Raw genomic sequence first — 23,613 nt, 5'->3', positions numbered from 1 at the left:
CAGCAGGGAGTGGACTGTCTAATTCCATTGATGTGAAAGTCCAGGCAATGCAGAGTAACCTGCAGGGACACACGCCCAGACTGTGCGCCTCCCTTCACCTATAATACCGGTGAAATGAAAACTGCGGACTCCGTTTGTGCTCACAAGACATGAGGGGGCAGGACAAGCTCCCAGTGCCTCAGCTCTGAGCTCTGCCCTTGTCTGCGATCAAGGGGGTCCTGACACTAATGGCCAGGTCCCCAACACCGAGAAAACTTACATGAATCATGATTCTTCCCCTTGGCAGCTACCCCAAGACCACCGGGCATCTCCAAGACGTGACTGGCATGCGATATGTGAGTGACAGGGTACCAATTGAAAACAGTTGGGCACAAACAAGCATAACAGGAAAACCTCAATTTGGCAAATATCTGACATATGTAGCTGTTGGTGTTGGAGAGTGGGAATTTTTTCCCATTCTAGAGAGGCCATGGACTGTGCCCCAGATGGAGTTGTCCGTGCTGACACCAGGCCAGGCCTTGAGATAGGGTCTCATGGCCCTTTCCCAGCACATAGGCCTTCCTTCATAGATCACTGTCAGCTTTCTGAAGAACAGGATGACCCTGTGAACAATGTGGTCATCAATGGCATGATCCTGACATTGTTTAGGAAAAACTGTTTTGTCTTGGGTTGCTTGCTCTGCAAAAACAGGATATGGTTAATGTGCTTAAAAGCAGTCCTGCACAAAGGGTTGGGGCTGCTCTCAGAACTCCCTGTGTGGAGAAAGGCAGAGCAGTTGCCAGCTGGCTGGACAGCTGGCCAGATGGCTAATAAAGGCTCACTGAATTTTAACTTGGTCTGGACTACAGTGGTCATTCACTCGCATTCGCTCTACAACATTTGGAGGCCCCAGCGAGATAACCAGCCTTTGCCTGGTGCTGTGACCAGAGCCTACTGGGGTCCCTGGACTCTTCAACCCAGGGGGATCTCTGAGAGACGTTCCTCAGCCCAGGGACTGGCAGAGGTCAGAGAACCTGCCTGCTAAATTTCCTGATTGACTCTGATTGGAGCTGCCTGGATCTGGTTCTTACCAGTAAGAAACTTATTTCTGGTTCTGTGGGCACCCATCTAGGGTCTCTGGAAGGCTGGATGCAGCATTACTTCCTAGACCAGATCCCAGTGCATGTTAATGTGATATATATATTATTGATTTTTTACAGAGAGGAAGAGAGAGGGATAGAGTTAGAAACATCGATGAGAGAGAATCATCAATCAGCTGCCTCTTGCACACCCCCTCCTGGGGATGTGCCCACAACCAAGTTATATGCCCTTGACTGGAATCGAATCTGGGACTTTCAGTCAGCAGGCCAACGCTCTATCCACTAAGCCAAACCGGTTTTGGCCATTAATGCTTTTTTTACAGAAATTTTGTGAGCGGGAATGGCCAACTTTCCCATATCCCAGTGAGTGGAAGGGGGAGCTTGATCACCTCCCCAGAAGTCAATAGCTCAGACTGTCTGGTGTATAAATATGAGTGTGAGAGTCTGTGTGAAGTGAAATCTGCTTTGTGCTGCCTGGCTACACACATGCGAGTATTTGTTATCTCTTTCTATTGTTTAATTTGTTTAAAGATAGGGCCGACACGCTGTGACGGATGCAAAAGTCTCTAGCAGCTGCTGAGACGCCTTTTTCTGAATCTTTTGCTCTCCGTCAGAGGGAATCAGCCCACTTAGCTAACAAAAATTTCTCTCTCTGTTTGTATAGGTAAGGGTTTCAGTTTGCTCTGATTTGTGAATTTGCTGTATTAAATTGAAATTTTAAAGTCCTAGGGTTAATTGGAAGGTATAAATTTGTGACCTTTGAAAGAGCAAAGAACTTTTATTTATGGCTTTCTTATCTCTTTTGGGTGGTTGGAGAATTCATGAGTAGTAAGGAGGAAGATTTAAGATCCTCTAGGAGTCTAAGGGCTTAGAGAAAAGTCTATGAGGGAAAACAATGGTTAGAGAAAGAAAAAACTATCTTTAAATGTAAAAAGCCTGGTTATACAGGATCTCAGATCGCTTGCTTTACTTCCCCTGCTAAGGACAGAGTAAATGGTTCCGCAGAAAGGGGGGAGGGGGCGGGGAGAGCAGGGAGAGATAGGTTACAGCCAGCTCTACTGCCATCCTTGGTTTCTTACTTATCTCAACTATGCTATGCTAGAATCAAGGTTTTTTGCAAAACACAGTGGATCTTCCTCCATCCCATTTTATTACTTCTTGGGTGGTGGTGGAATATTTAGCAAAGGAACTTTAAGATATAATATCTTTAAGAATAATAACTAGTTTAAGTTTTAAAAATCTTTGTCTCTCAAAAAGAAATATTTTTAATTACTCTTGGTTTTATCACTGAAGGTCTAGTTATATTTTCTTGAAAAAGAACATTTTAAATGTGTTCATAAAATTAATCTAAAAATGCTGTTCACTTTTAATAATCATTAAAGGATTGAAGTTTCTAAGAAAAAAACAAAACCTAAATTCCCAGGAGCCAAGCGGAGGAAAAATGGAGCTGAAATCCGCATGGGCCCTGGTGATTTAAAACTGGGTGCTATGCCAATACTAGTTTGGCTCAATGGATAGAGCGTCAGCCTGCTGACTGAAAGGTCCCAGGTTCGATTCCGGTAAAGGGCATGTACGTTGGTTGTGGGCACATCCCCAGAAGGGGGGTGTGCAAGAGGCAGCTGGTCGATGTTTCTCTCTCATCGATGTTTCTGACTCTCTCTCTCCCTCTCTCTTCCTCTCTGTAAAAAATCAGTAAAATAGCCGAGACCGGTTTGGCTCAGTGGATAGAGCGTCAGTTTGGGGACTGAAGGGTCGCAGGTTCGATTCCGGTCAAGGGCATGTACCTTGGTTGCGGGCTCATCCCCAGTGGAGGGTGTGCAGGAGGCAGCTGATCGATGACTCTCTCTCATTGATGTTTCTAACTCTCTATCTCTCTCCCTTTCTCTCTGTACAAAATCAATAAAATTTATTAAAATAAATAAATTAATTAAATTTAAAAAATCAGTAAAATATATAAAATAAATAAATAAATAAATAAATAAATAAATAAACAAACAAACAAACAAACTGGGTGCTAGGCAGACTCAATCCCCAATAGCCAGGTGAAAGAAAGGGTGAGGGGACCGGATGCCTGAGCTGCTTCCAGTGGCCCTGGAAGCAGCAGCAGTGAGAAAAGCGGGGGAGAGCAGACGTTTACCTGACACTAGAGCTACCCCCTGCTGCCCAGTGAGTAATGAGTGTTTTACAACAAGCAACACAAGACAGGCCTTCGGCTTGCTGGCTACAGCAGTTATACCAGAAGCCAGTGACTGCTACTGGCCTTCCTGCAGCCCCAGGAGTAGAGCAGCAGGCCCGGGACCTGTGAAAGCAGCAGACAGAGCTGGTGACAGCTCCCGGTTTGCAAATGTGCTGAGAGGGCGCAGCACCTGCCGCTGCTGGGAGCGGAGGGGCTGAGATCCCTTCCAGGGCACTCCCTTGGGAGAGGCCTGGTCGCTGCTCTGCCACGAAGGGGACTGGCAGGAAGGCAAGGGGCCTAATGCCAAGCCACTGCCACAGGAGCGCTTGGCAACACGCAGAGCTGTTTCTAACTGCAACTCTGGCAGTTGCAGATTGGCAGCTTAAAGTCAGAGAGCAAAGGAGCGGCTCTCCCTGGACCAGGGAGCCTTCAGGACTTTGAGATTCTCCAAGAGAGGAGAGTCTGGCTGAAGGATGGCAGAGACCCTGCTGGGTTGGAAGGACCTAAGGAACTTGTTAAACTTATAGATTACAGCTTTCTAGGCAGATGTCCAGGTCCAGTTGTGTAGGGGTTAAGCTACCTGCTTACAGCAAACCAACTTTCTCCCGTGCCAGAATAAATTTTAGGGAAATCAGGCAGGCTGTGTTAGTGGATGGAAAGAACTGGCCACCATGCACAGCCCTGACAGTGGCCTGCAAAAAACTGTAAAAAGGACTTAGATGATGTCTGCATCTTCCTGGGCATGACTCCAGAAAGACAAGGACAATTTTGCTTTGTGTGGGAAGGTCAAGAATAGACTTCAGTCACCTCCCTAAGATGTTTGTATAGCCCTACCATGTGTCATATATGGAGCAGAAAATTTGGCTACCTAAGGTGGCCACAGTGCCAATATTGTACTTCATTGTGTTAATAATATTGAATTAACCTTACAGATTTGGATGCAGTTGCCAAAAGGGCAGGTGCCCAAATGGGCAAGGAAAATACCCATCTGGTTTTGGTCTCTATTAAAAGACAGTTGGCAGCCTGTATACTGTCTTGCATGCCGGTGTGACATGCCCATGTCAGGGGTGGCACAAACCTCAGCTTTAGGAAAGCAGGGAAGGCCTGTGCGGAACAGAGGGAAGTGTTGAGCACCAGCCCTCTGTTACAGGAATCACAGCCCCCCTGAGGTCCTGTGACAAGTGAGACTCTGTAAAGGGATACAGCTCCCTTAGTCCTTTCTGAGAGGGCACGTCACCCCTCCCAGAGGCCATTCGTAATTTAAGGACAAGTCCAGCAGGGGGAACCCTATTACAGGGACAGCTCTAATTGTCTAATTTCTCATTGTCATTTTAAGACAGTTATATTACTCTGAAGAACGCATAGAAAGGACTGACAAGGAAAATCAGAAGATCTTAAAGCAGGCCAGTATATTTTTCTCCTTATACAATTCCTCGGAAATTTGGCAATAATTAATAAATAAATCATGGCAATACATTTCTTTGCATAAATTCAATAAGACTAGTTTCCAATAGTGGTTTTATTGACCAAAAACTTTGACTGGAGTATCATGTTTTAAAAAGCCCTGCCTGAACTCTGTAGACTTAAAGCCAATAAGAGTGCCACGGAGAAAGCCTGGAATCCTGCTTGGGAGCCCTGAAAAAGGCTGGTGCTGGAGCATCGGGCCCAGACCCTGCCTCACTGGTGGTTGGTCAGAGTAGAGGGGGAGCAATAAAGGCGCCTCTGCGTCCCTGCGAGACCCCCACACACTCTAGGCCACAACGAGCAGGATGGCTGAGATGGGCCTTGAAGCCTAGGGCATGGGCCCGGGTAAAGCCACTACAGGTGAGGATTCCCCTAACTCAGCAGATACTGCAGGCAGGCCTGACAGCAGCTGGATGGCTTGGCTTCCTGGCCCTATGGGGCATATTATGATTCAATCATGAAATTCTGGCAAAAGTTACCATTCTTGTTATGTTTATGCAAATAATCAGCACAAATTAAATACAATAGATAAATTAGTCTTGATTTGGCTCTTTTGATAAACATGGAGGTAATTGAGGAGAAAAAATTCTATTTCAATAGAAGTTATTAAAACTGAAAGGTTTTCTTTCTCTTCCACCAGACCATTTATTACAGTTTGTCTCCACCAGGTCACAAGCCCACCTTCTTCTGTGCCCAGGCCTCATTGTCCCTCTGACAGACAGCAAGGATCTTTTGGCTCTGAGAGACAATTCCACCCTCCTCAGCACAAAGCAGCTACAAAAGAAATTCAACTTCCATTTTCCCTAAAAGAATTCAGAGCCAGGATCCTTGAGGTATTATATTAGTCAGTTAGACAGATATGAGCAGAGCAAGGACGATAGGCCAACTAGCATTACCAGATGTAATTAAGTCTTTCCATCTCTACCTCTGTGAGATAAGGGGACTCCCTGGAAGCAAGAGGGAATGAGGAAGCAGATGAAGCAGCCCGAGAGGCTGCCCTAAAACCAGTGGAGCCTCTATAGATTCTAATGACTCTTCAAACCCTGACCTAACACCTCACCAGCTTACCTAGGAACCCAATAGAAAGCTTAAATCCATTACCAGTCTTTACTCAAGTTCTTACAGCTTTACAGTCTACCCAGAAAGCAGTCGAGAAGAATGTTCAAGGTACTCTGCCTATACCAACTTCTGATCGGGTCCATCCTTCCACCCTGGTGACTCTGTTTGGGCAAAGAAATTTGCCACAGGACTGACTCCTACATGAAAAGGACCACCCCCACAACAGTCAAGGTCAACGGGATCCCGACGTGGCTTCATCACACCTGGCTTAAGACAGCCCAGGCAAAATAGAGAGTCCAGGACTTTTTGGACCCTCTAAAGATTAGTCCAGGCACTCATTCTGGGCCCTTATCTTATAAGCAGACCCACTGACTTTATTCATCAGATAATTAATTCTATCAAGCTTACAGTCCTCAGGGGTCAATATAACTCCCTCACCAACAATGACCAAAAGAGTCAATGATTTGACTCATGTACATAAAACCAGTGGGGAATGTTGGAGAGGGGGAATTTTTGCCCATTCCAGAGAGGCTGTGGACTATTCCCCAGATGGAGTTGTCAGTGCTGACACCAGGCCAAGCCTTGAGATAGTCTCATGGCCCCTTCCCAGCACATAGGCCTTCTTTCATAGATCACTGTCAGCTTTCTGAAGAACAGGATGACCCTGTGATCAACATGGTCGTCAATGGCAGGACCCTGACATTGCTTGGGGAAAACTGTTTTGTCTTGGGTTGCTTGTTCTGCAAAAATAGGATATGGTTAATGTGCTTAAAAGTGGTCCTGCACAAAGGGTCAGGGCTGTTCTCTGGACTCCCTGTGTGGAGAAAGGCAGAGCAGTCACCAGCGAGCTAATAAAGGCTCCCTGAACTTTAATTTGGTCAGGACTACAGTGGTCGTTCACTCGAGTTCGCTCCAGAACAGTGGAAGGATGATTCATTGGCATTTTAAATTGCATTTTGTTCTATTATAGAATAATCAGAAAGAAGTATGACAATTTTTCTCTGCTTCCCTTCTATCCCTGCCCTCCCACATCAGCATGCCCCCCCACGCCATAGAGGGGGAGACCTCACCCCCACATGTCCTCTCTTATGAGATGTTCTTCAATAAGGAAATGAACTGACGATGGCTGGCGAGAGCTTCTGAGGCTCAGAAAGCGAAGGCTCCAGTGCAGGTGGAGGGGCAGGAGGTGCTGTGGGCCTCCCCACCATCGTCTCATCCAGGGAGATGCAGAGAGGGCCCAGCTGGAGCTTCCCAAGTCTAGAGGCCCTTCCAGGACTGACCTTGACAAAGAGTAAGCCCAGGAGTCTTCGCAGGACCCAGGGGGCTGGGGCAGGGGTGCCATGGAGGGAGCTGCTTGTCCCAGCCAGGATTGGATGTCCTGACCCCGTGAGATGGGGAGATGGGAGCTCACTGGATCCCATGTGTGTGCACTGACGTCTGTGAAGCGTGTGAGCAGACTGAGCACTCGCTGGACACTCAGTGACCCACAGCCGCTGTTCCTGCAGTGCCCAGGCTGACAAGCAGCACTCTGAGGCGGGAGGGATTCACCGGCCTCACAAGGTGGGCTCCTCAGCGGCTCAGGCCAGGAGCCCCTGCACCCAGCAGGACATGCCAGGCAGGAGGCGAGGGGCAGGGCTCCTCAGTCCTCAGCACTCAGAGGCACCTGTTTGAAAGGTGCCTACTGCACCCAGCTCTGACCACTGACAGCTACAGGGTGCCTTGCCTCCTTCCTGAAACTCACGGCATTCATCTCTGTTTTCCAACCACTCATAATGATGGCAGGGCATGCGAGCTCCCGTCTGAGAGGGGAGAGAATCAGAGCAGAGCACACGCCATGAGCCTAACGAGCCCGTAGGAGCCATTTACGACGCTTCACCAGGGCTCTGGTGGCCGGACTGTCGCCCACATCCCAGCCTTAAAGCAGCCTCTTTGGAGCCCCAGCAGGGCTCTGCCAGCCTGCCCATGCTGTGTGAGGAAGCAGCAGAAGTGTGTGTGTGCATATGTACACGTGTGTGTGCATGTGTGTACGTGTGTGTGTGTGTGTGTGTACACACATTTGCTTCTGCCTCTCCATGCAACATTACAATTCTCCTGCTCAGCAAGAAGGGGTAACAACAGGGTAGAAGTCAGGGAGTGGGGTCTTTCTGACAGGAGCCGTGAGTCACTCGAGTCCATCAGAATCAGGTGGCAGGAAGCAAGTCAGGCAGGAAGCCAATGGGCAGGAAGTGTGATGGGCAGGAAGCTGATGGGGAGAAAGCTAATGGGCAGGAAGCATGATGGGCAGGAAGCATGATTGGCAGAGAGCATGATGGGCATGATGCTTATGGGCAGGAAGCTGATGGGCAGGAAGCCGATGGGCAGGAAGCTGATGGGCAGGAAGCTGATGGGCAGGAAGCTGATGGGCAGGAAGCTGATGGCAGGAAATGTGATGGGCAGGAAACTAATGGGCAGGAAGCTGATGGGCAGAAAGCATGATGGGCATAATGCTGATGGGCAGGAAGCTAATGGGCAGGAAGCTCCTGGGCACGAAGCCGATGGGCAGGAAGCTGATGGGCAGGAAGCCGATGAGCACGAAGCCGATGGGCAGGAAGCTGATGGGTAGGAAGCCGATGGGCAGGAAGCTGATGGGCAGGAAGCTGATGGGTAGGAAGCCGATGGGCAAGAAGCCGATGGGCAGGAAGCTGATGGGCAGGAAGCCGATGGGCACGAAGCCGATGGGCAGGAAACTGATGGGCAGGAAGCTGATGGGCAGGAAGCCGATGGGCAGGAAACTGATGGGCAGGAAGCATGGGCAGGAAGTGTGATGGGCAGGAAGCTGATGGGCAGGAAGCTGATGGGCAGGAAGCCGATGAGCAGGAAGCCGATGGGCAGGAAGCCGATGGGCAGGAAGCCGATGGGCAGGAAGCATGGGCAGGAAGTGTGATGGGCAGGAAGCTGATGGGCAGGAAGCTGATGGGCAGGAAGCTGATGGGCAGGAAGCCGATGGGCAGGAAGCTGATGGGCAGGAAGCCGATGAGCAGGAAACTGATGGGCAGGAAGCCGATGGGCAGGAAGCCAATGGGCAGGAAGCCGATGGGCAGGAAGCCGATGGGCAGGAAGCTGATGGGCAGGAAGCATGGGCAGGAAGTGTGATGGGCAGGAAGCTGATGGGCAGGAAGCCGATGGGCAGGAAGCCGATGGGCAGGAAGCTGATGGGCAGGAAGCTGATGGGCAGGAAGCTGATGGGAAGGAAGCATGGGAAGGAAGTGTGATGGGCAAGAAGCTGATGGGCAGGAAGCTGATGGGCAGGAAGCTGATGGGTAGGAAGAGTGATGGGCAGGAAGCCGATGGGCAGGCACCTTTCCTTTCAGGCACATGAGATGCTCGTGGTGAGGAGCAGTTAAGACTCCGCCAGCATTCCTTCGGAGCGTCCCCTCACAATTCCACATACAACAGGGGCCTGAACCCTGACTCACTCCTGAAGGTGCCCACACAGGCAGACCTTCCCAGCTTCTCCTCCCGGGTGTGGGGCTTGATTAGCTCCTGCAGCCTCGCCCGTGGCAGGTGGGTTGTGCATGTTTCTCACCAGGACGCCATGGCCCTGTGGGTGAGAAGCGCCCTCAGCTTCTCCTGGGCGGCGCTGGGCCCCGCAGGGCTCTGTTCAGTCCCCAGGAGACCAGTCAGCAGGCCTGGTGTGGAGACAGGCCCTGCAGGCAGAGGCTGAGCCCGGAAGAGCCAGGCCTGGGCTCTCGGGGAGAGGAGGAGGGCGAGGCCTCGGAGGGAGTGAGGCCAGCCTGCCTGCTCCTCAGGAGGACACTCCACACTGCACCCACAAGACCTCGCTGTGTTGGGAAGACAAGCTGTCCTTTAAGAGCGCCCCCACATGTCACAGGCTGTGACCCACAGGGGAAGGTGGGTGCCAGAGCAACCAAAGAACCTGTGTGCATACATGCATGGCGCTTGGACATGGACCAGAGTATGAAGGCCTGGGGGCAGGGGGGGCTAGAAGGGGTACAGGGGGGAGAGGGGACAATGATGAGTTTAACAAGAAGAACAGCAGAGAGCTTGCTCTGAACCAGTCATCTCATCGCCCCTCAGCTCCCCGAACAGCCCTGGGGGCCAAGGAGGAAACCGGCTTCACAGAAGGAAGCCAGGCAACCAGCCAATCACAGGAGAGGCAGCCCCGCCAAACCAGCCCTCAGCCTCCCACAGGGGCCTGAGGCAGCCGAGGCTGCCCCTCCATGGAGAGCCAGCTGCCCCTCCATGGAGAGCCGTAATGTCCGTCTCAGACACGCTTCTAGGCAATCGGCCTTGTTCCTTGCAGACACGGTCATGTGACAGGTACTAGATTCTTCCTAGCCTCGCCTTTTCCACAGGAGTTTTTAAAATAAGGTAAGATAACATAAGGGAATCTATACATCCAAAGAGCCAGGGTCTGTCACATCCATGAGGACCGAAGGCTGGACCTAACGCTATGCTGCGCACACAGCAGGCTCTGGTGGGTGGGGACTTACGACAGCGGAGCGGGGACGGAACAGGGGGAGCTGGCACTCACACTCACACACAACCACACACAGAGCGCCCACCAGCTCACAGCCTTTCTCCCTTTCTTTCTCTTTCTCCCTCTCCTCTCCGAGCCTCTCAGAATGAGGGCCCAGGGAGGGCAGAGGGTGGAGCTGCCCTCCCCTCCCAGCCTGGAAAGAAGAAGAGGGAGAGAGGGAGGCAGGGAGGCCTGGAGGACTGCTGAGAAAAGCAGAGAGACAGATACTGGAAGAGACTGGGATGGAGACATGGAAACAATGCATGCCCTTAACAAAACTCAAGAGGTACTCACATGGCATGGAATGAATGCTCACATTTCAGACTTAGAGATTATCCTTTATTAACGGATACAAATACACCTGATGAATCGTACCAGCCACAACGGGCAGAGCTTTTGATCAATTCTCTGAACGATGAACAGTTGGCAGCCTTTCAGACTATAACTTCCGCCATCGAAGTTCAAACTGTACACCCCAATGCTTTTCTTGGATGGTCCTGGCGGTAGTGGAAAAACATATCTGTGTAAAGTTTAGTACATTATATTAGAGGTCGTGGTGGTACTGTTTTACCCACAGCGTCTACAGGAATTGCTGCAAAGTTACTTTTCGGTGGAAGAACCTTTCATTTCCAATATAAATGACCAATTCCATTCAATGAAACTTCAATATCTAGACTCAGTATAAACAGTGAAGTTGCTAATAAGGCCCAACTTCTCATTATTTATGAATGCACCATGGCATCCAGTCATGCTATAAACACCATAGATACTAAAAGAAACTGTGAAGTTAAATGTTGCATTTGGTGGGAAAGCTCTTCTCAGAGGGGAGTTTCGACAATGTCTCCATGTTCCACATGCTAAGCGATCAGCCACAGTACAGGCGAGGTTAAACTGGATAGCAGTTTTCATTTAGGAATGGATATTACTGAAATCCCCTGTGAAATGATTTGTAATGGATCTATTATTGAAGCCACCTTTGGAAATAGTATATCTATAGATAATATTAAAAATATATCTAAATGTGCAATTCTTTGTCCTAAAAATAAGCACGTTCATAAATTAAATGAAGAAATTTTGGATATACTAGATGGAGATTTTCACACATATTTAAATGATGATTCCATTGATTCAATGGATGATGCTGAAAAGGAAAATTTTCCCATTGAATTTCTTAATAGCATTACTCCTTTGGGAATACTGTGTCATAAATTAAAATTGAAAGTGGGTGCAATCATCATGCTACTGAGAAATCTTAGTAGTAAATGGGGTTTTTGTAATGGCACTAGATTTATTATCAAAAGATTTTGACCTAACATTATCAAAGCTGGAGTATTAACAGAATCTGTGGAAGGAAAGGCTGTTCTGATTCTTAGAATTGATTTGTCCCCGTCTGACACTGGCCTCTCATATAAATTAATCCAAAGACAGTTTCCCGTGATGCCAGCATTTGTGGTGACTATTAATAAGTCACAAGGACAAACTCTAGACAGAGAAAGAATATTCCCATCTGGACCCATTTTCGGACATGGTCAGTTATACGCTGCTTTCTCTCGAGTTCAAAGAGCATGTGATGTTAATTAAAGTTAAAGTTGTAAACACTTCATCACAAGGGAAATCAGTCAAGCACTCTGAAAGTGTTTTCACTCTTAATGTGGTGTACAGAGAGATATTAGAATAAGTTTAATCAATTTATCAGTCATTGTTTATATCAGTGTTGTTTTTACATCATGTTTTTTGTTGGTTTTATATCATGTTTTTATTGTTATATTATGTTGTGATTGTTTATTAATAAATTTATATGTTATTTTAATATACATTTTACTAACTTTCTTTCATTTCTGACACTTCTATTGTAGAAAAAGGGTAAATAGTGATATTAAAATATTTCCTCTAATTAATTCCCTTTTAATGTGCACAAATTTCATGCACTGGGCTACCAGTAAATATAATAATGAAAAATAAATGTTTTCTAATAAATCTTTCCACAACAACTTATTACTGCTTTCAAATTATGACAAAGTCCAAACATTGCTGGGAATCAGGCATTTATTATAGCATCCAGCTGTGCCCAGGTAAGGGGGCCCAGGTAAGCAGGCAGTGTTGGTGCCCAGAAGGGCACAGATGAGGAGGCACAGGTAGGCGGGCAATGTGGCATAGGCTGTTTCTTGTGTTTGGAGTCACTTATACCTAAGTTCAAATCCTGCCTCTGCCCTGATTAAGTGACACTGAAGAGCCATCGCGTCTCTGAGCTGCCTCGTGCCTGCAAGTGGAAGAGCCCAGGGACTCAGTGCCCCCACCCTCCCCTCCACAGCCCCAGGCAGTCACATCCCCTGCAGCTGCCTGGATCCTCCTCCAGTTTGGAACGGCTCCTTTGAGTGGCTTCCTGGACCCAGTACATCAACAATATTGGCATTCCCACGGAGCGAAAGTATCTAAGAACTTCAATTAAGAGCAGGTTGTTAGAAAGGACAACATACCTAGACCAAGCATGAAAGGCTATCGAGAAGCCTGCTTTAGCCAGCTGGCATGGCTCAGTGGTTGAGCATCAACCTATGAACCAGGAGGTCACGGTTTGATTCTTGGTCAGGACACATGGCAGGATAGTGGGCTCAATCCCCAGTGTGGGGTGTGCAGCAGGCAGCCAATCAATGTTCCCCTCTCATCATTGATGTTTCTAATATTACTCTCTCCATCTCCCTTCCTCTTTAAAATCAATATTTTAAAAAGAAACATACTTTAAACATAAAGAAACAAATCAGTTAAAAGTGCTAATCAAATCTGTAAGGACTGCAGTAATATCAGATAAAGTGCATTTCAGAGCAAAAAGTCACTTCATAATGATAACAGATCGATTAATTGATGGGACATAAAATCCTAAACATTTATGTCTCCTAGAACAAAGCTAAAACAGTTTTACAACTGGTAAAACTGCAAGGAGAGCTAGGCAGTCACACTAACGTTGAGTACTGAGAGAACGAGCGGACGAAAACCATCAAGAGTGCGGAAAACACACAACCATCAGCTACATGGCGAGCCTGGCAGCCCCACGGCAGGCACAGACCTTCCAGCCACGGGGAGTGGTCCAGACGGCCACGTCTCAGACTGCGAGTGAGTCTCAGTGGATGTGAAAGGATCCAAAGAGCAGGAACTGTTCTCTGACTACAAGAAAGCTAATCAGTAAGAGAAAAGCCCCAAATATGGGGAAACCAAATAGCACATGGCACAGCAGCCAGGTCAGAAGAGATAAAAACTAACACATAAAGTGCTTTGAACTGATAACAATGAGGACACAACAGACCAAAATGTGGGGGTGCCATTACACCACCTAAGGGAACTTCATAGCGCAAATCCATGACCTCAGCTCCCCCCAGGAAGAGGCACATACCCACGCAACGAAGCCAGGCAGATGCTCACATCGCTGGGGAGGTGATACCCAGCACCCGCAGCGCCAGGCACACCCTCCAGTGGCCGCGCCAGCCTCACCCAGGACGGAGGAGGCCAGAGCAGCAGGGCTTCCCAGAGAGCCTGAGGATTTCTTAAAAAGTCAAACAGACCTCCATCTGACCCACAGTCCACGCGTAAACATGTCCGCACACTGAAAGCGGGCGTCCGAGCGAAGACTGCCCCAGGGTGCTCACAGCAGCCTTTCTGCAATCACCAAAAATCCAGACAGCCCTTGCCGGTCTGGCTCAGTGGATAGAGCGCAGCCTGTGGACTAACGGTTCAATTGCGGTCAAGGGCACATGCCCAGGTTGTGGACTTGATCCCCAGTGTGGGGGGTGCAGGAGGCAGCCAATCAATGATTCTCTCTCATCATTGGTGTTTCTATCCTCTCTCCCTCTCCCTTTCTCTCTGAAATCAATAAAAATATATTTTAAAAAATCTGGACCAACCCACTTGCCATTTGGTAAATGGATATTCAAATTGTGGTGTATCCATACATTTGAATACTATTCATCAATAAAAAGAAAAGAACTATTGCTATACATTACAATGTGCATGAATCTCAAAATAACCATCTGGAGGGAAACAGCATAACAAAATAGACAAAGAGTACACTGTATGCTTCCATTGATATAAAACTCTAGAAAATAAAAATAACCTGGATTTTGAGAAACAGATCGCAGGGGTGTGGGGGAGGGTGGGCAGGGAGGACACCGGTGCCTCCTGTTCACTGCCTTCACCACGACTGTGGCGCCATGGGTCCACGTACGTCAAACAAATTGTACACGTAAATATGTGCATTTACTGTGCGAGAATTAAACTTAAATAAATGAAATGTCGATAAGGAAAGTGGTGCTCAAAAAGTGCCTGGCTCCACCGCGTCTGACAAAGGCAACGCCGCGCTCTGCGCTGAGTCCAGCGGGTGCAGGGGGGAGGAAAGGTGGCATCCTCAGGCCTCGTCAGCCAGAGAGGAAGGCGAATCGGCTGGGAGAAACCATTGCTTTTGAGGGTTGCTAAACTAAATTTGCAGACGGTAAAGGAACAGGGACTTAACATCCAAACAGAACTGGAATCTCCAAAAGGAAAAAAGAAAGAAGTCAAATCTTCCCCTTCCTCTCTTTCTCTGGGGCCCAGGCGGAGAGCCGGCGGCTGTCTGGTCCGCACGCCCCTCCGGTCCTCCGGTGCGGAGGGCTCTGCAGTGAGCGCCAGCAGCCTGTGTCAGGGAGGAGCCGGGCTCGCCCTGTGGGCCCTGACCTCCCCCCTGCCAGCAAGCCCCCCCCCCCCCCCCCCACTGCCAGAGCAGAGCCACAGAGACGGGCAGGGACGGGCCGGGAGCCGTGTGCCGGGCAGGGGCACCGCTGGCCAGGAAAGCAGCACCCGCACACGGGGCCAGAGGCGCCTGCAGAACCTGCTTCCTGCGGTCACGTGACCCACCCTCTTTGATCACAGAATCCTTTTCCCACAGAACACAAGACCCCAACACAATGTGGAGGCGGCAGGAGAAGCCCGCCACCTCCCTGGCTATGCCGCCACCTGCAGGGCCTCCACACCCACATGGCACCTCACACAGCGCCCTGAGACCTCGGCTCCTCTGTGGACTCCAGTGCAGACTCCCTGGCTCCCGCTGCTCCAGAGAGCATCCTGGCAGGCCCAGTGCAGCCCTCGGACCCCCGTGCCGGCACAGTGGCCCCCGGAACCCTCTGCAGCACCCGTCAGAACTGCACCTGGAAAGCTCGCCCCAGCTTTCCCAAAGGCAGAGGCTCCGTGAGCTCGCCTCCGCTCTGGGCTCCTACCTCGTTGACGAAGACCCAGTGGCTGTCCTTGGAAGCCAGGTTGGTCTCCACGGCCTGCGGAGAGAAAGGAAACCAGCGTGAACGGAGTGGCAGGAGCCGGGCGTCAGGGACTGTGGAGGCCGGGGGAAGGCATGGCTCTCGCCGTTTTTCCTCCCGTGCGTCTCCTGGTGTCAGCTGGCGGCCGTGGCTACGCGACATCTGAATGCAGGTGTCTGAGTCCCAGCTGCCCCAGAGCCTCGTGTGCCAGCTGCCCGCAGGCATCCCCGGAGCGCGCCTGCAAACTCCTCTGGAGGGGCGCTGGGCGGTGTCTCCTCGGTGCAGCCCAGGTGAGAGGCTGGGAACCCGGAGGGGATTGTGGCGCGGCCCAGCTGTGCTGAGGGCACCAGGAAGACGGTGCTCAGGACCACAGAACTGGCTCCTGCTGCCCCGGGCAGTGCCCCCCCTCCACCCTGCTCTCTCTGCACTCGGTTCTGCTCCACAGCACTCGCCCTTCCTGTGCTGGACGAGCTTTCTATACTTATTTTGTATGCCTATCTCTCCCCCAGGCAGGGTCTCCATGAGGTCAGGGCCATGTCTGTTTTGGTCACAGCAGGTTCTAGAAGCTTACACCATAACCAGCACATAGGAGGTGTTCAGTAACTGGAATACGTGAATGGAGTTTGGTGTGCAGAGCAGAGCGGACCTGTCACTCACGTCGTCTCTGACATTTTTGAGCTCCTTTTGGGGAAAAGCAGGGAGAACGGACAGTTGGCAAGCCTGGGCTGGGAAGTGCTCCCTCCACACGCCAGACTGCTCAGTGCCCGGCCCCACCAGCCTGCCACGCCTCCCCCTCCCCCCTCGAGAGCAGCAGAGCCCAGTCCTATTTACTTATTTATTTATTTGGTCTTTTGCAATGTAATCGTTACCCTTTGTAGTTGAAAAATACAGAGAAATAAGAATCAGCCCATAGTCCCATCCCTTTTCTTTAAATGTGCTAAAGTAGTAAAAACGCCCCATTGTCCCTCCAAGTTCAGCCCCTCCAGGCCATTTAAGTCTGGTCACACCTGCAAGCACACAAAGCAGACAGCGGTCTTTATTAAAGCAGGGTCTCGAAACACACGCCAGCGCCATGTCACTGCTGCCGTATGGGTGATGAGGAAAGGCCTCCTGACCAGTCCCAGAGCTGATCCTCTCAGCAGGTGAGCACACAGGTGACCCGCGTGCGGCCCAGGCCTCCGCAGGCACCCATGGGCGCTCAGTGCTCGCTACAGCAGCAAGGATGCGTTTGCTGGCAGCAGCACATGGAGCCTGGGCCTGGGGCCAGTCAGCTCCCACACATCCTCACAGATGCAATCACGCACGGAACAGCAGGGTCACACAGGCTCTCCGGGGTCATCGGGTGAGACACAGACCCTTCACCAGCCACAGAGTGCCAGCCCACAGACAGAGTGCCAGCCCATGGACAGCCCAGCCCACAGACAGAGTGCCAGCCCATGGACAGCCCAGCCCACAGACACAGTGCCAGCCCATGGACAGCCCAGCCCACAGACAGAGTGCCAGCCCACGGACAGCCCAGCCCACAGACAGAGTGCCAGCCCACGGACAGCCCAGCCCACAGACAGAGTGCCAGCCCACGGACAGCCCAGCCCACAGACAGAGTGCCAGCCCATGGCCAGCCCAGCCCACAGATAGAGTGCCAGCCCATGGACAGAGTGCCAGCCCACAGACAGAGTGCCAGCCCATGGACAGCCCAGTCCACAGACAGAGTGCCAGCCCATGGACAGCCCAGCTCACAGACAGAGTGCCAGCCCATGGCCAGCCCAGTCCACAGACAGAGTGCCAGCCCACGGACAGCCCAGCCCACAGACAGAGTGCCAGCCCACGGACAGAGTGCCAGCCCACGGACAGCCCAGCCCACAGACAGAGTGCCAGCCCATGGCCAGCCCAGTCCACAGACAGAGTGCCAGCCCACGGACAGAGTGCCAGCCCACGGACAGCCCAGCCCACAGACAGAGTGCCAGCCCATGGACAGCCCAGCCCACAGACAGAGTGCCAGCCCACGGACAGCCCAGCCCACAGACAGAGTGCCAGCCTATGGCCAGCCCAGTCCACAGACAGAGTGCCAGCCCACGGACAGAGTGCCAGCCCACGGACAGCCCAGCCCACAGACAGAGTGCCAGCCCACAGACAGCCCAGCCCACAGACAGAGTGCCAGCCCACAGACAGCCCAGCCCACAGACAGAGTGCCAGCCCACGGACAGCCCAGCCCACAGACAGAGTGCCAGCCCACGGACAGCCCAGCCCACAGACAGAGTGCCAGCCCATGGACAGAGTGCCAGCCCACAGACAGAGTACCAGCCCACAGACAGAGTGCCAGCCAACGGACAGAGTGCCAGCCCACGGACAGACTGCCAGCCCACAGACAGAGTGCCAGCCCATGGCCAGCCCAGTCCACAGACAGCCCAGCCCACAGAGTGCCAGCCCACAGACAGAGTGCCAGCCCACGGACAGCCCAGCCCCATTAGGACAGTGGGGATGGGCATGCGACGGGTCTGGGACCTCAGGGCTATGTCCTGACGACACCTGCCCAGGTACAGACTCAGCAGAGCAGGCCCGGAGGGGCTGCGGGGACTCAGGTGCTGAGAAGGTGGAGAAGAGGTCCTCCAGGTGGAGTCACAGCCACCGGCCAGAGCCTCTCCTCTCAGCGCCTGACTCTCAGGAGCATCCTCACAATCCTGGCGCCCTGGGGTGGGGGCTGGGAGCACAGGGGCCCGCAACCTCTCAGCACCTCTTAGTGTGCACGGGAGGGGGGGGGGGTTGGCCTCACGTACGCCCATCAGATCCTCACATGATGCAGAAGCAGGAGGAGGTCCTCACACCTCAGACACAGGATGGGCTGACCCTGAAACACGCGGTGGCTTCGCAGGCTGAGGACAGGGGCTCCTGGCCCCGGGAGCGGGGCAAAGGGGAGGTGAGCCTTGGGAGCAAGTGCTGGTAAAGGCCCCTGAAGAGGGAGGAGCTACAGCGCTGCTCCCGGAGGCTGGCTCCTGGCACCAGCTCCCTGGAGGACACCTGAGGGCCCGGCCACGGAGCCGGACGTGCCACAGCGCAGGCAGCGTGGCCGGAGTGAGGCCACAGTGCCGGCCTCCACAGACACAGGAGCGTCCGTGCGAGAGGCTGGGCTTCCTCCGCCGACTTTGGAAGCAGATCCCGGACAAAGGTCTCCAGTCTTGAGCTCAGCGACTCAGACGGCATAAGGGAGGACTTTCTGACTTCCACACCATTCAAGATGGAATGGGCTCTGGGATGGAGACCCCAGAGAATCTACATTGACATGCAGTGTCAGCCTCCATGCAATGTCGGTCTCCGTGCAGTGTCAGCCTCCATGCAGTGTCGGCCTCCATACAGTGTCGGCCTCCGTGCAGTGTCTGTCTCCGTGCAGTGTCAGCCTCCATGCAGTGTCGGCCTCCATGCAGTGTCGGGCTCCGTACAGTGTCGGCCTCCGTGCAGTGTCGGCCCCCGTGCAGTGTCGGTCTCCGTGCAGTGTCGGCCTCCGTGCAGTGTCGGCCCCCGTGCAGTGTCGGCCCCCGTGCAGTGTCGGTCTCCGTGCAGTGTCAGCCCCCGTGCAGTGTCTGTCTCCGTGCAGTGTCAGGCCTCCATGCAGTGTCGGCCTCCATGCAGTGTCGGTCTCCATACAGTGTCGGCCTCCGTGCAGTGTCGGTCTCCGTGCAGTGTCGGCCTCCGTGCAGTGTCGGCCTCCGTGCAGTGTCGGCCCCCGTGCAGTATCGGCCCCCGTGCAGTGTCGGTCTTCATGCAGTGTCGGCCCCCGTGCAGTGTCGGCCCCTGTGCAGTGTCGGCCCTGTGCCGTGTCAGCCTCTGTGCCGTGTCAGCGTCTGTGCTGCGTGAGAAGGGAATGCAACCCTCACCCCCCCCCCCATTTGCAAGGCCGGGGCGGGGCGGGGCTGGATGCAGGCTGTGGTGGTTTGAGAAGCCGTTCACAGGAAATCAGAAAGCGCCCTTCAGGGGGCCTGAGCTTCAGAAGTTGTGCCAGAACCCCGAGGACACTGCTGTCACGGCACCATCTCGGCCCTCGGGCTCCAGGCCTGCTGCTTGGGAAAAGAGCCGCGATTCCAGGCCAGCTGCTGCCATTCACGTGACCTTCCCTCCGGCTCCTCGGGGGGTGCTGCCCTCACAGGAACACTGCCCATGTCCCCCCTCCACCTCCCATCCCCCACCCCCACATCCGATCCCCTGGCTCCTGCTTCAGAGCGTCCTCCTCCTGGAGCTGGGGGCACCTCGGACCCCCTGCGGGTCTCTTTTGCAGACTGTCTGCCAGGCCTTTCCCGGGAGACGGCCCCTGACCACCTGTGAGTTACGGCTCCACCACCCCCAGTGCCCGGCTGAGCCCCGGGAAGCCCAGACCCTCCCGGGGCGGCAGGAGGCACGGCCCGCTGAGCCCGGGCATCGCCAGTGGTGGAGACGAGGCTCCCCTGCCCAGCCACACGAGGCCCCTGTGGACAGCGCAGGGTCCACTGCGGACTCCCCCCACCTCACCCCCCCCGGGGAATGCACACAGGTTCTCGGCTGGGAGTAGCGGAGCGCCTCCGGGAGGCCAGGGCGGTGCCGCAGGAAAGGCGGGGTGAGGGCTGGCTCCACAAGCCGATCGCCCGCCTGAGCAGGTCCAGCCCGCCCTGCGCTCAGCCCTCCACACATGACGCCCACCATCCTCACAGCAGCCGCCGATCGGAGCCTGCAGACCGGAGACCTGCCCCCCACCCCAACACTGCCGGCCATCAGTGCAGGGGCAGCACCCTGCAGCCTTGGCGGCGAGGCCACGCACCAGAGTGTCCGCCGATGGGGCTGAGAAGGTGCTGGCCGCGGAGCATGACTGAGGCCACGGCCGGGCCTGAGGTCTTGGAGAATCAGGAGGGAAACAGTGCAAACGCATTGGAGAGGGGGAGAGAGGAGGAATCTATTTCCTTAGAATCCGCAGCATGAACTGCCTTGTAGCATGGGAGCCTCGTCTCCACCACTGGCGATGCCCGGGCTCAGCGGGCCGTGCCTCCTGCCGCCCCGGGAGGGTCTGGGCTTCCCGGGGCTCAGCCGGGCACTGGGGGAGGTGGAGCCGTAACTCGCACGTGGTCAGGGGCCGTCTCCTGGGAAAGGCCTGGCAGACAGTCTTCAAGTTCAAAGCCTGTGCAGTGGGGCCAGGAGCTGACCTGGCCAGCAGCTCAGTTTTTGCCCAAAGCCCTTTGGGCCCAAGAGCAAAACCACGTCACCCCAAATTCAGCTTCCAGGAGGGGCAGAAGCAGACGCGAATACATGTACGCTTTGTCACCTGCCACTCCCGTCCGGGCGCCCGCCCAGGGATCAGCAGTGCCGGCGGGAACCTGGGAGCACCGGCTCAGGCTCCGCCTGCAGCAGACGAAGCAGTGGAACTGCTCTCCCCCAAGGCCGAGCTGCTGGCCGCCCGGCCCCCAGGCCCCCAGCGAGGGGAATCCTGTTCAGGCAAACCACAGGCCGGCGGCTTCGGCCTTTCTGCCTCGCGGGGAGGGAAGCGTGGTCACACTGCCTCCCAGAGGGCAGGCTGCGGTGGGCTGCTGAGACCACCCTCCCCAGCAGGCTCTCGCGGGGCCAGCCTCGCCGTGCCCGCTGGTTGAGGCAGACGCGCACTGCCCGGCCCGGTGCCCATGGCGGGAGGTCAGTGCTGACGTGCGGGGTCCCCCCACCGGCCACGCAGGGCTCAGAACCAGAGGCGGATCAGCAGCCGAGGCGTGAGTGACAGCCCGCCGTACCCGGCCCAAGGCCCTGGCGCCCCTTCTCCCATGCTCCCAGGCTGCGTTCCATGGACAGAAGCGGCGGGTGGCCAGCAGTTCCCCGTTTTTAAAGCGGAAGCAACTATGGGCTAAATGTGTGAGGTGCAGGCTTTGCAATGGCCGCGGCCCGCAGAAGCACAGGCCGCCCGAGGCGACGGGGCCCAGCTGTCTGACCTGTAGCACCCCAAATGCTTAGGTTTCAGTCCCACCCCGACCCTCAAACGTGACTGCACAGAGATACGGCTTTACCGCAGTGACTGAGGTCAAATGGCCATCGGTGGGCTTTCTCAGAGGCGACTGTCCTTCCAAACCCGAGACACCTGAGGTATCCCCAGAGAATGCGGGGACCCAGGAGGCGCCACCACCTACAAGCCCAGGAGACAGGCCTTCAACAGGTCAGCAGCACCCACCTGGACCTGAGCTCCCGCCCCCCTGGACCTGACCTTCCCGCCCCCCTGGACCTGAGCTCCCGCCCGCCTGGACCTGACCTTCCCGCCCCCCTGGACCTGAGCTCCCGACCCCTGGACCTGAGCTCTCGCCCCCTGGACCTGAGCTCTCGACCCCTGGACCTGAGCTCTCGCCCCCATGGACCTGACCTCCCGCCCCCCTGGACCTGAGCTCCCGCCCCCCTGGACCTGAGCTCCCGCCCCCCTGGACCTGAGTTCCCTCCCCCTTGGACCTGACCTTCCGTCCCCCTGGACCTGACCTTCCCGTCCCCCTGGACCTGACCTTCCCGCCCCCCTGGACCTGAGCTCCCGCCCCCCTGGACCTGACCTTCCCGCCCCCCTGGACCCTGCGCCCCCGCCCCCCTGGACCTGAGCTCCCCGCCCCTGGACCTGACCTTCCCGCCCCCCTGGACCTGAGCTCCCGCCCCCCTGGACCTGAGCTCCCCGCCCCTGGACCTGACCTTCCCGCCCCCCTGGACCTGAGCTCCCGCCCCCCTGGACCTGACCTCCCCGCCCCCCTGGACCTGAGCTCCCGCCCCCCTGGACCTGAGCTCCCGGCCCCTGGACCTGACCTTCCCGCCTCCTTGGACCTGAGCTCCCGCCCCCCTGGACCTGAGCTCCCCGCCCCCCTGGACCTGAGCTCCCGCCCCCCTGGACCTGAGCTCCCGGCCCCTGGACCTGACCTTCCCGCCTCCTTGGACCTGAGCTCCCGGCCCCTGGACCTGACCTTCCCGCCCCCTGGACCTGACCTTCCCGCCCCCCTGGACCTGACCTTCCCGCCCCCTTGGACCTGAGCTCCCGGCCCCTGGACCTGACCTTCCCGCCCCCCTGGACCTGAGCTCCCGCCCCCCTGGACCTGACCTTCCCGCCCCCCTGGACCTGACCTTCCCGCCCCCCTGGACCTGACCTTCCCGCCCCCTTGGACTGAGCTCCCGGACCCTGGACCTGACCTTCCCGCCCCCTGGACCCTGAGCTCCCGGCCCCCTGACCTGACTTCCGCCCTCTGGACCTGAGCTCCGCCCCCTGGACCTGACCTCCCCGCCCCCCTGGACCTGACCTTCCCGCCCCCCTGGACCTGAGTCCCCGCCCCCCTGGACCTGACCTCCCCGCCCCCCTGGACTGACCTTCCAGCCCCCTGGACCTGAGCTCCCGGCCACTGGACCTGACTTCCCGACCCCCCCTGGACCTGAGCTCCCGTACCCCATGGACCTGAGCTCCCGACCCCTGGACCTGACCCTCGCCCCCTGACCTGACCCTGGACCTGACCTTCCCGCCCCCATGGACCTGACCTTCCCGCCCCCCTGGACCTGAGCTCCCGCCCCATGGACCTGACCTTCCCGCCCCCTGGACCTGAGCTCCCGCCCCCTGGACCTGAGCTCCCGGCCCCCTGGACCTGACCTTCCCCGCCCCCTGGACCTGAGCTCCCGCCCCCTGGACCTGAGCTCCCCGCCCCCCTGGACCTGAGCTCCCGGCCCCTGGACCTGACCTTCCCGCCCCCCTGGACCTGAGCTCCCGCCCCCCTGGACCTGAGCTCCCCCCCCCCTGGACCTGAGCTCCCGGCCCCTGGACCTGACCTTCCCGCCCCCCTGGACCTGACCTCCCCGCCCCCCTGGACCTGACCTTCCCGCCCCCCTGGACCTGAGCTCCCGCCCCCCTGGACCTGAGCTCCCGGCCCCTGGACCTGACCTTCCCGCCCCCTGGACCTGAGCTCCCGCCCCCTGGACCTGAGGCTCCCCGCCCCCCTTGACCTGAGCTCCCGCCCCCCTGGACCTGAGCTCCCGACCCCTGGAGCTGACCTTCCCGCCCCCCTGGACCTGACCTCCCGCCCCCTGGACCTG

The 23,613-nt window shown here is 55.2% G+C and overlaps 1 protein-coding gene across 2 annotated transcripts in view; it reads right to left on the bottom strand.

Moving 5' to 3' along the window:
* Window positions 1–23,613, bottom strand: part of GRID1 (glutamate ionotropic receptor delta type subunit 1) — a 460,835-nt gene that overhangs the window by 174,919 nt on the left and 262,303 nt on the right. For both annotated transcript variants that reach the window (XM_036461268.2, XM_045570709.1), the window contains exon 5: window positions 15,535–15,588. In XM_036461268.2, coding sequence (XP_036317161.1) covers window positions 15,535–15,588 — 54 coding nt within the window. The remainder of the gene's footprint in view (window positions 1–15,534; window positions 15,589–23,613) is intronic.

Source organism: Pipistrellus kuhlii, unplaced genomic scaffold (assembly GCF_014108245.1).
Source record: "Pipistrellus kuhlii isolate mPipKuh1 unplaced genomic scaffold, mPipKuh1.p scaffold_m20_p_35, whole genome shotgun sequence".
NCBI classification, from domain to species: domain Eukaryota; kingdom Metazoa; phylum Chordata; class Mammalia; order Chiroptera; family Vespertilionidae; genus Pipistrellus; species Pipistrellus kuhlii.
The sequence above is the reverse complement of the archived record's forward strand: the minus strand, read 5'-3'. Positions and strand labels throughout refer to the sequence as shown.